Source organism: Epinephelus moara, chromosome 24 (genome assembly GCF_006386435.1).
Source record: "Epinephelus moara isolate mb chromosome 24, YSFRI_EMoa_1.0, whole genome shotgun sequence".
Taxonomy (NCBI): domain Eukaryota; kingdom Metazoa; phylum Chordata; class Actinopteri; order Perciformes; family Serranidae; genus Epinephelus; species Epinephelus moara.
The window spans coordinates 24,099,084-24,111,317 of NC_065529.1; the positions used below are offsets into that span (position 1 = coordinate 24,099,084).

Sequence of the window (12,234 nt, forward strand, 5' to 3'; positions counted from 1 at the left end):
GATTTCATTACTGAGGAAATAGCAGTTAGAGGAAAATGACAGCTTATTGAATGTAATTAGTCTAATCAGTTACAAAGACATGGTTACAAGTTTGATCAGTATGAAACTGTTATCTCTGGATTAGCTGGATATAGAAAATCACAGTAGAAAGTTAAATGTCTGTACAACTAAAGTATTGCTGACATCTACATAGAAATTCTGTGATGATGTAAGACATAATTTGAAAAGGTCACTTATGAGTATAGTCATTAAAAGTGGTGTAATTTCCTGAAGTACTGTACTTCAGTTGTGTACTTTCATTTTTTGCACCTCTACTCTGTCACATTTTTTTATAATATTATTTTTTTTTACTCCTTGACAGCGCTCAACAATGAGGATCGATTTGTGAGGAAAACTCACAGAAAACACATTGATTGATCTGGGACAGCAAAACTATGTGAAAAACATCTGCTTACAAACTCACATACTTTGTGCAGTATAATCCAAGTCTCATTTATCCAGTTATGTGCTCACTTCTTCCCAAACACATGCATTTTTGCTAAAACCGTAGCGTTAGAGTTGGCTTTAAAGAGAACGTAGATAAGTTTCACTTTCAGTTCAGTTTTAAACAGTAAGGTTTTAGTGAAAATTCATGTGTTTGGGAGTACCGAGCATAGGACTGGATAAATGAGACTTGGATTATGCTGCATGATGAGTTGTGTGAGAGCTTGTAAAGTGATGTGTTTATATAGTTTTGCCGTTGTTAAATGTGGTCCCAAATCAAACTATAAGTCAATATGTTGACCATTTTCCGTGGAGGTATGCAAGGCGTGTGGGTGAAGTATTCCTTTAAGTAAGATTTTGAGTGGAGGACTTTAATCTGGAATGTTTTTACTCTGTGGTATCAAATTTCCAGAATATGAATACTTCTTTCGGCATTTAATGTTTTGAGTGTTTAGCTCTCTCTTTGACCTCTTTAGGAACAAGTAAAACACATGTAAGAAACTGTGATGTCATGAAACAACTTGTAACTTATCTTAAGTTCTTCTCTGTCCTTTGTATTCAAGCATGAGAGTGTTATGCATGAAAAATCCCCCTTTATGAGCACACACACAGTGATGAGTAATAACGAATACAAACATGACCTTGCCTTTGTGTGTAATTGAATCTGAAGCCCAGTTGCTCATCAACTGGCAGCGCTGGTCTAAATATAAAACCACTGCGTAAGTGTTGCACTTTAGTTGGATGTTTGTCACTTCTGCAGAATGGAGAATTTGCATACCCGCTATGTACAATTACACTGTCAAAGTGGAGCGCTGCCTGTACAAAGAGACCATTATACCTGAGCAGGGGAGTACAATGACCCTACACAGGAGGCTTTACTGTGGTCACGTCACTGAGCTGAACAGATGAACTGGGAATTCAAATGACATCATAAACAAAAGCCTTCATAACTCCAACAGAATAAGTCACACATTTTATTATTTCCCCAGTAGAGTTTCAATATGGTAACAGGAACTTTGCAAATACAAAACAGACCCGTGTAACACAACACCAAAGTATGATTTCACATTATTAATAACTGAAAAGGGATGAAGACTGAGGCAGCCGAATCCTGCTTTGTGTTTGTATTTACAGCTAAAACAATTCTCTTATCAGTGTGTTTACATGTGCAACAACCTCAGTAGAGTGATTTTATCTGACTTGATAATATCTACTAAAATACAGTTAAAATAAACAGAAAACATGAGTCATCCAGTGTAGAAACACATATATACAAATTCACACATATAGCTGGCAACCAAGCGTGCTGACTCCGAAACCTGTACAGCTTGCAGCTGCCTGTTTTGTCACTTCAGACCAGCGTGGGCATCATGCCAGTGTTGAGGTGGTGTGTGTATTGTAAGGAGGCGGAGGGATGCAGGGATGATGGTGTTGGGATGAGATGTGGTGTGTGGCTGTAGGTGAGGAGAGTCCCGGGGCCGAGGGAAAATGACCCGCAGTTGTCATCCAGGGAGGGAGCCTGAGGCACCGGCTCAGAGTACTGCTCAAACATGGCGACCTTCTTGCTCTTTTTGTTCTTGTTGGACACTTTTCTGTTGCGCGTTTGGATGCAGTCCTTCTTCATGGTGAGAGGCCGGTTGACCTGGGAAAAGAGCAAAGTCAGAGATTTTGTTTACAAGCAGATTTTGGCTTAGTTTGGGAGGATTAAAAAAAAAAGAAGAAGAATATAGATATGAGTTTCATCCAGGCTGACTTACATTGTGCAGTTTAAAGTAGAGTCCACAAGCATTACACACAGGCTCTCCATTGGCGTTGCGTCTCCACAGTGTTGTTATGCTTGTGTGGCAGTTGGCACACAGTGTGCCTGCCCGCTTGCTGACAATCTAAAACAAGGGTGTCGGTTTTGTTTTAACATTTGGGGGGACATACATGAGGTGGGGGGTTTGGGGTCTTCTGTCAGAACATTTTGAGCATGAAACACTTTACTTTGCTGCATTGTGGTGAATTTTTATGCACTAACATTACTAATATTATACACTTAATTTTGTCAAAATAAAACTCAACTGCTACTTTCATGTATTTGTTGGGAGGGGACAAATACACATGTTCTAAATATTGACATCAGGGTTTTTAAAATTACTTAAGCAATTGTTTATTATTTGTTGAATACATCACAAAGTACATCTATCTGTGTATCAGAAAGGTGTGTTGGTGTGTGTCTTGTACCAGTCTCTTCTTGGGTCGGATTAGTGGTCTGTTCTGGCCGTTCATCTTGTGGTACAGTCCACAGGCGTTACACAGGTAGTGGCCTGTACCATCACGACGCCACAGAGGGGTAGCTGTGGCTCCGCAGTTAACACACTCTCTGGCCTCTGTTCAAAATCAAAAGTACACTGTTATTAGTGAACTTCCTGGTGTATCAAGAGGTTATTACAAAATGCATGACATTACAGTCCCATTTCTCAGCAGATGGATTTGCCCAGTTGCCCAGTATGCATTGTGGATTTTCCAATTTACATTTTTCTGAGCACTTTAAGGACTTCTTGTTCATGTTGGCTTAAAAGTAAAAAGAGATTAAGTTAATTGTTGACCTGAATTTTTAGGAGTAATTTGACCATAGCCAAGTGCAGTGGCAGAGTGAGGTCATGGGATACGACTGAAAGTTCCAGAGCAGCCACTAAATGGACCTTGTGGTGGGATTGTTTTGTTAATTGCTGCTTCCAAGGTTAACAATGAAGTCTAAATCTTAAAGATCTTAATTTTTAGATCACTGACTGATCTGAAATCAGAGAAAATTCTCACCTGGAGTGGATATCCTCATCTTATTGCGGAGTTTAGGGGAGTATGAGGGGCTGATCCACCCTCCAGGGCTGTTGTAGAGGGCAGCAGAGTTGTAGTCTTGTGGGCCTGTCATGTATGAGCTGTAGGGGCTCAACATGTGGGGATGGGAGTGGGACGACGGAGTGTACACACTTCCAGCAGCAGGAGTCAGATTCAGAAAACTGCTGCCGGCTCCCAACCCTCCCAGCGGGCTCAGGCGCTCGGCTTTCAGGGCCTCCTGAAGCCGGGGGCTCTCCCTGCCCTCTCTGCTTGGAGACAAGTATCCGTCCCTGGAGGTGGTGAAGGTGGAGGTGACGCTGGGGGTGTAGAGGGAGGTCGAGGTGTGTGAGTGCAGTGGGGTCTTGGTGAGGGGGCTGCCGCTCCAGGTGGAGGCAGGGGGGTTGTAGGGTGAGCTCAGGTGGCTGCCAGGCCCATCCAGCAGCTGGAGGTTGCTGAGGAGGCTCGGTGAGGTGTAGACCTGTCGAACTTTGGACAGACAGAACAGATTAAGTCAGATTATGATGTAGATCTTGGATGAGAAGATGGATTTGATGGGCAACAGTGGGTGGGAGCACTGACCCGAGCTGTGTCTGTAGGTGGGTGGTGCTCGGCTGTGGCTCGGGTTGGTGAAGAAGGAGGGCAGGTTGGTGTAGTCTGTGTCCTGGCTGGAGAAGAAGGCCTCTCCATCATCTCCTGGAGGCAGCAGGCCAGACTCAGAGGAGAAACTGGCCAGAGGGTCTGAGCTGAGCAGGGCTGGAGACACCCACTGGGACTGCTCTGATGAATCCTCCATGCTGACAGAATAAACCTCAACCTATAGCACGACCACAGGGGGATATGAGAAATCTACAGCGCTTTAAGATTTCTGCCAAATGCATCCTGTCAGGAGTATATTTCAAAAACTTAAAGCTGAAATCAGATTTTATTTTTTGCCAGCAGTGGTAATGCATGCCACAATTAACTGCATCTGATTTACTCTTGATTGAAGCAGACACATTATCACCACACTCTTCACTTCATAATAACCAGTGAAACTTGAAGTTATCAGGGACGCGATCTCTCGACAGCAGGCTTCTTCAAACTTCCTTTTCTAGGATCCTCATTTGACTGTGGCTGAAAGTAAAAACTAAAAATAAATGGGTCTATAAACGTAGTGATGCAGCTAGTGACCAAACGGTTAGTCAGTGGCCTTTCCTACAATAGGTGTGCCAGTTACAAGAATGCAAAATATATGTCCTCTGGGACGCCGTGCAGGGTGGACAAACAACACTGCACTCCAGCTAAAAAAAGAGATTTTTTCTAATTGAAAGTGTTCACAGCAACTTCTGTCACTCTGCCCGAAGATCGTGTGTCATTTTCACGCCAGGCTTCTCAATTTCTGAGTGGTATTCTTATTAAGTAATTGTTCAGTGGTGCTGAAATAAGTCATAACTACAGTTAAGTTACAATTTTTAGTCCTTGAGATGAAAAGCCCATTTGCTGCCCTTAAAAATATTTTTAAAATTGCTGCTGTAAAAAAACTGATTAAAGTGGATAAAATAATAAAAGTGCAGAACGTCAAAGCAATATTATGAATATAACAATAACAGACCCAATGCCACTCTTGCTCCATATCTTTAGAGGAAAGAGAAGAGGAAAGAGAAGAGGCTGATAGCGTCTGATAAAGTCTGAGAAAATCTGATAGACAGCATTATTATAATGCTAAATATATCCAGCTTGATATCACATGACTCAAATCTCATCTGATTAATAGAAATCTTAGACTTGAAATATGACAAATGTAAAAACACGGCAGAGTGAGACGGCATTTTGCGGAGAGCCGATCACATGAGATTACACTCAGGAATCCATAAGTAAAAACACAGTTATATAGATTTAATTATTTTAAACTAAACTGCTTTTTCAAATATTACCTTAATGAACTTGAGATTTAATTATTATCCTAACCGAAAGATGAATGAGTGGGCATTTATTTATATTAATACATTTAACATGAAAAGGATGAGATATTTAATTTAACCCCAAGTCACCTAAAAGAATAATGATCATGATGATAATTGATCCAAATTAATTTTATCACTAATTTACACAGACCCATGGTGATAAATTTAGGGGGAAAAAAACCCAATAATAATAATAATAATAATAATATTAATGATAAATAATAATAAAATAATAATTAAATTAAAAAGGAAACAGAATCTCCGTCACCTCAAAGCAAAGTCCTCACCTCTCATATCTCTACAATTCCCAGTCAATCAGCTAATAAATGGCCTTGGGTGAAACCTCACCAGTGAAAGTCCCAAACACATGAATATGCTTTCACAAGACTATTCTTTACTCAAGCAGCTGGATGATATTCTGGTGTCTGCTGAAGAATAAGACCAACAGGAGACAAAAAGCTGAGGGGTCACCTACCTGAGTGGATGTCACAGACGAGTAAGGTGAGTGGTACAGCAGGACGCAGGGTTAAATGTATGGGGCCAGGTGGAAGGTGGAACAGCTCGACTGCTCACTATAGGCTGATGGCTACAAGAACAACTTCTCCAACCACCAGCGAAGTTTAGGGCTAAGAGACAGTCCGTGGGAGGGGTTGGGGACAACTTTTTTGAAAGACACACCTCTTTGGTCCAGAGAGAAAAAACTGGTAGATGTAACATGTAACAACTCTCAATGTGTTATCATGTCTAACTGTAATTTAGGCACAAATAATGTTGTCTTGTCAAAGGCTTTTTCTAAAGTGAGTGAAAAAGGTGAAGGTGTCAGCTTTAAATCTTGGTTCCTCTGCCCTTCCTTTATAGCTGTGTGTGCTGGCAGTGCAGTACTGATAACATGTTTGTATCTGTGATGGTTTCCAGAGAGCACGCACCACTTTAAAAAGCATATCAGCACCAAACTATACCCAATATCAAACAATTAGTTATAGCTGCTAGTTATTTTGCGCAGTTATATCTTTATTTGTATATGTCGACACATAGATGTAACATGAAGGACTTCACACAGCTTTTTCAGGCAGAGCAGGATGGGAGCTTTTTGTCTGTTGATGAAATGTGCATACAGCCCTTGATAAGACAGAGCCCACATGGAAAAAGAGTCGACAGACATTTGAACAAAGCAAAATGCAAAGACTCAATTTCTTTGTGGTCCAGCAAAGCTTAGAGTGGAACACAGTAATGCAAATCAGGAGAGGAGCTGCAATCATGGGGGAGAGATATCGTCTGGACATGGCCTGGCGGTGCACAAGCCTGACACTGTCCCAGTCATTTGATAGTCAAAGCAGCTCCCCGACTTTCCTCTCTCTTTGTTCATTTACAGTTTTCAGGGAAATCAGGAGAGAAAAACAGTTGGGAAGAATTGAGGCCTTTTTTTATTTGCAACACTTGGCCTTTTTCCTGCATTTTAAGAACCTGCAACAGTTAAATTGAAATGACATCCTGAAGTGAGTGGGAGATAAACCACATCAGTTAGGTCAGATGCAAATCAATACCTACATCATGGTAACAGTGGTGCAAAATTGTAATTAAGTCACTTATTTCCCTAAACTTTCTTTCTACAGTTGCTTGGCATGAAAGTGTCCCGCAGCACTAACAGATATAAACTGCAGATTACAGTAAAAGATAACTCCCGGGATTTTTTTAATAAAGATTATTTTCTGGGCCCTTTTCCTTTAGTGTATAAACAGGCAAAGACCACAGAAGGAAGAGAAGGAAGAAAATGCAGCAAAGGACCCAGGTCAGACTTGAATACTGGCCTCTGTAGTAAGGACACAGTCAAAGTACATTGGGTGCACCCTCTGCCAGGTGAACCACTGCTGTGCCCCAGTGCCACAGAATAACTACATCTCTAAACAGAGACGTAGGATACTGAACGCCCCCCTTCATTAGGGCTGTAGCCGCTACCATTGAGGACACTCAGGTCATGTCCTTGATATTTTTGGGGGATGTGGAGAAACCTGTAACATGTGTGAAGTGACATTTTCAGTGGTTTATCAGCTGTAACCTGCTAGTGTAGTGATCCCTGACTACAGCAACTTGTGTTTTATATGGTCTCATAAAATCCTGTTGTTTTTTTTAAAGATCATTTGTTGCCTTTATTGACAGGACAGATTAAGTGTGAAAGGAGGAGAGAGAGAGGGGCTGGCATGCAGGATGGAATCGAACCTGCAGCCACTGTTAAAAGAATATTGACTTTGTACATGGGACACCAGCTCTACCAGACAGCTCTCCCAGCTCTGCCTGCTGAGCTGCTGTGCACCCCTCATGTCATTTTTCTTGAAGGGGTTTTGTTATCTATTATTTTTGCAATATTTACACAAAGCTTGGACTTTATATTTTTAAGATGTGTCAAACAGAACAGCATCAGTGGAAGACTAATTATTGTTCCAACCAAACCAGGCGAATAAACCACACTTCTTAACTATAAAAGCTTCAGTTTTGTAGAATCGTGCCTTCATCCCTGTTTTTGATCCCCTTTACATGAAATTAAAATGTAGTCTCACCGAGGAGGGCATAGACTGCTGAAAGTTAAAACCAAACATTGTGAGGAATTATTTTATTAACTCTGGTTGATGTATTTTACAGCATGACTGCACAGAGGCTGCTGGTAGTGCAGTTCTTTAAAATATTATTTTAGGCATTTATTTCCTGACAGTCTTTTGAGAGGTGGCAGAAAAAGATAGGACAGTGATGGAAGACAAACCTTGTGCCACTGCAACATCCCTAATGCAATTTATTTTTCTGGTTGGTGTATGGATACAGGCTTGCTTTTGGCACTGTTGTCTCAGCAAGAAGGTCCTGGGTTCAAAGTTTGCAGATAAGGTGGATTGAAAACTTGAAATTGCCTGAATGTGTGAATGTGTTTCAGGACAACCTGTGCAATATGTAGCCCGCCTCTCACCTAGTGCATGCTGGGTAGGATCCAGCTAAACTAAGGGAATTAATAAAAAAAAGTTTTGGAAATTGTTGTGTGTAAGTAATGAAACATAACAGCAAATTTATTTTCTGTAGCTGACGACGTAACATGGCTCTAATATGCATCAATGCGTGACAACATTTTGTTCACCATCACATATGTTTTCTTCAATCGATTGAAATTTTGACCATGAAAATGTGTGGGAACCCTGATCAAGTGCTGCTAGTTTACTGTGTTATCTACTTAAGGTTATTCCTTTCCCTCCACTTGATTTACTGGACTCTTAAGGGATAATAATAATGACACTGAATGGGAGCCATGAGCTGCCTGAGTGTGTGTGAATGAGACTAATATTAGGAGTGAAATGAAGTCTCTGTGGCAGTGTGGACAGCTGGGCAGGGATGTGGCTGCTGCCACTGTGTGAGCGGGCTGCTCTGCTCTGATAAGAGGTTATCAAGATGAAAGGAGGAGGCCAGGAATTACAGGCCCGCCGCTCGCTGTCATACAGCAGCACAGACGTACACACAGACCTACAGGACATTGCAGCATGTTCGTGGTCGTGTCATGTAACTCATAAGCATGCACAGACAGACACACACACATGACATTGCCCGCTCAGTTGACGGTATCTCGACAGATGCAGTGTGAGCCGAGTTGGGAGGTTGTGTGAGCTCCTGGTGACGGATGGTGTTGTGTGTCACCAGTGGACTTTGGGGACAGCTTTCTAATTCCCAAGAAACAGGCTTCTGTGTAGGCGGTGGTCTTATCTCTGCCATGCAGGGCGGCAGCAACATGCCCAGGAGAGCTCTCTCTCTCTCTCTCTTTCTCTCTCTCTCTCTCTCTCTCTCTCTCTCTCTCTCTCTCTCTCTCTGTCACACACACACACACACACACACACACACACCACACACACACACACACACACACACACACACACACTGTCCTTCCCATCGGCCTTTAGTTTTGCCCCTTTTTCTACTTACATTTTTAGTCAACAAGGAATAACAAGAACACATGTGGTTTCACGTGATGTTTTGTGCTCAGGCAGTGTGACATGAGTTTGTGTCTCCTGCAATTACTAATAAAGTTAGGTTGTTGAGGTGGTTGAGTGGCCAAAGCTTTGCGCTCCAGTGCCGCTCACTGAGATATCATGGCATTTTATATTGCTGATTTTTGTGTAATCTCAGTATTCTGCTGCACCTCTGACTCTCAACAAGACACAGATATGCAAAAGCAGGTCAACGTTACCTCAGTGTGTGTAACTAATTACTTCTCTCACCTTTTTTCACTTTCATACTCATTTCATTTGACTTATTTTTACTGTAGTGCAGCTTCCTGTTTTTATTTTTTGCTGAACCCACCTTAAGTCATTATTGTGTGTGTCCTGTTGTATAATGTATATTTCTGCAAGTCTGTGATTGTCAGTAGTCTCATCTTACTATACTTTATGGCATTATGCTAACCTCTTAACATCCAGTTTTTCCCTTTTATTTCACCTTAAGTAGCTTTAGGCTTGTTAAAATCATCTATCTGGTAGTATCATTAATATACTGCATACTCTGTATTAGCTTGTTTCAGCTCTTCAGTAAAGCTTTATAATGTTTACGCTGAGTGAAGCATTCAGACCTGAATCTTTTTGTAGTTTCAAAAGAATGTTTTGTCATGTCAGCATCTTTACATCAAATAGAAATATTCTAGATGACATATGTGTCATTTCATACACATTTATCCAAAACCCATCCTGTCATATTTGGCATCTTTTAACACTAAGAATTTAAAGAATTAAATAAACAGTTCTTTGGGTTTTAACTATGTTTGGCTACACAGGATGGGTTTTGTTATGACCAAGTATTGTTTTAACTGTTAAACCTACAGAATTTTCAAATATATTTTAAAGGTTTACTGTGATATTCACAATTTAAAAGAAATTTAAAATAAATTTAATTGTATTTCATGAAGGCAGATTAATTTAAAATGTTTACATATTACTCTGATTGAGAAGAAAAGCTGAAAAATCAAAATGGTAAATGTAGGTACTTGAACTTGAATGTGTTTCCTGCATTTACTTTGAATATTGAGCATTTTTTAAAAGAATTATATGATATAACTTTAATTTCAGCTGAAAAACAGATTGTGAAAAACAGTGAATCACTTGACATATTGTAAAGTAGACATCACCACCTGGAGGACTCAACAGAAAGGAAATCCTTTGAGAAAGGTGAATCACCTGAGGCCTATACTGCCCCCCTGTGGTACAAAAAGAAACTGTCCAATATAATCCACAGTAGATTACATGTCAATTGATTTTTTTAAATTCAAAATTACTGTTTTACAGTGACGTCAAAGACAGAGGTCATCCATCCTTTTTATGAAAAACTGTATCTCTGAAAATATAGAGTAACAGCAGAATAGAGCTAAAGCTAGAGCTGTTCGTGTTTTTATTTCTGCAGCACAATCACCTACTCCTCACTATACTTTGTCCCAACTTTATTGAAAAGTTTTATCTATCTATCTATCTATCTATCTATCTATCTATCTATCTATCTATGGGTTTTTGTATTATTGTGACTTTTATTCTGCAGGCAGCTGAGTCTTTGGGTTGTGACTCAGACAGGACAGAGGTCAAATTACGTGCCAACCACACAGAGCTGGTCACATGGTGCCTTCAAAGGCTCTTTAAAAAAACTGTAATTTGAAAGCGACACATGGTCAAGAAAGACAGGGGACACCTGTAGAGCTCAGATAGCTTTGGACACTTTTAAGACACAGGATGTAAGAATCTATGTTCAGCAGAAAATTACATATTTGGATCTATCTGGATTTACAGTAACACCAGTATTTTCAATATGTTTTAATATTTTCAATATGCTTAAATTTGACACAAGGGATTCCCAACCAGACTTTGATACCTAGCATTGTAGAGAGGGCTTTTACACTCACTGTGGACATTCACGCAAGGAAATAGATTCATGGTAAAATATTGTTGAACAGTTAAATAAATCAAATAAAAATAATGTATAGAAAATAGTAATAATAATGATAGATAGATAGATAGATAGATAGACAGATAGATAGATAGCTTTATTGTCCACCTTCTCAACACATCAAAGGTACATACAGACACATAACACAATGCACCATAAAAATTTACAGTTAAAAGCCTAGTCCCAATTAAACACCCAGTCCCCACACATTTTGACAAATAAAGGCCTGTCTCAATTAGAGGCCTGGTCTGGGTGCCAAGCTGTTCATTTTTTTGATAGAAGATTTTCAGATGTATAAAACCTGGTTCTTGGCTACCTAAAATTATGTGTCCATTCCTCGATTACCCTGTAAATTATTCATATTCCTTTAGTCCGTAAGGGTCCTCAGATCAAAAAATGTAAAAGAATTGATATGTTATTCATTCATTCTTTCATTTTCTGTAACCACTTATCTTGTTAGGGGTCGCAGGGAGGCTGGAGCCTGTACCAGCTGACATTGGATGAGAGGCAGGGTACACCCTTACCAGGTCGCCAGACTATCGCAGGGCTGACATATAGAGACAGACACCTACGTCCAATTTAGAGTCACCAATTAACCTAACCTGTATGTCTTTGGACTGTGGGAGGAAGCTGAGGACCTGCAGAATAAGCACGCTGACATAGGGAGAACATGCAAGCTCCGCACAGAAAGCCCCCCCACCCTGAACCCTCTTGCTGTGCAGCGACTACGCTAACCACTGCACCACCATAAATAGATAATAAGTAAATGAAATTAGATAAACAATTTGACTGTATTTCCTGTCTTTGCCGAGCAGCAGTTTTGTGTAAAAAGGATTTAAAGGCCTGTCCTATATAGACGCCTGTCCCAAATATAGGCCTTTTGATTTCAGTGATTTAGTGTTTAGTGTAGTTTTGCAGTATGATACAATAGTGCAAATAGGCAGGTAGGAGCAATAAGTTATGTTAACAGTAAAAGAGAGCACATTTTTGAAAAAATAGTAGTGTTCCTTAATACATTAAAAAAAATATTATAATA

The 12,234-nt window shown here is 40.2% G+C and overlaps 1 protein-coding gene across 1 annotated transcript; it reads right to left on the reverse strand.

Moving 5' to 3' along the window:
* Positions 1–1,443: 1,443 nt before the first annotated feature.
* On the reverse strand, positions 1,444–5,877 carry gata1a (GATA binding protein 1a). The gene is made up of 6 exons (XM_050039041.1): positions 5,722–5,877; positions 3,883–4,117; positions 3,286–3,789; positions 2,710–2,855; positions 2,241–2,366; positions 1,444–2,125 (listed from the first exon to the last, which is right to left on the reverse strand). Exons 2-6 carry the CDS (start codon positions 4,094–4,096, stop codon positions 1,835–1,837), a joined length of 1,281 nt encoding a protein of 426 aa, XP_049894998.1. The 5' UTR covers positions 4,097–4,117; positions 5,722–5,877; the 3' UTR covers positions 1,444–1,834.
* Between the last annotated feature and the right edge of the window lie 6,357 nt (positions 5,878–12,234).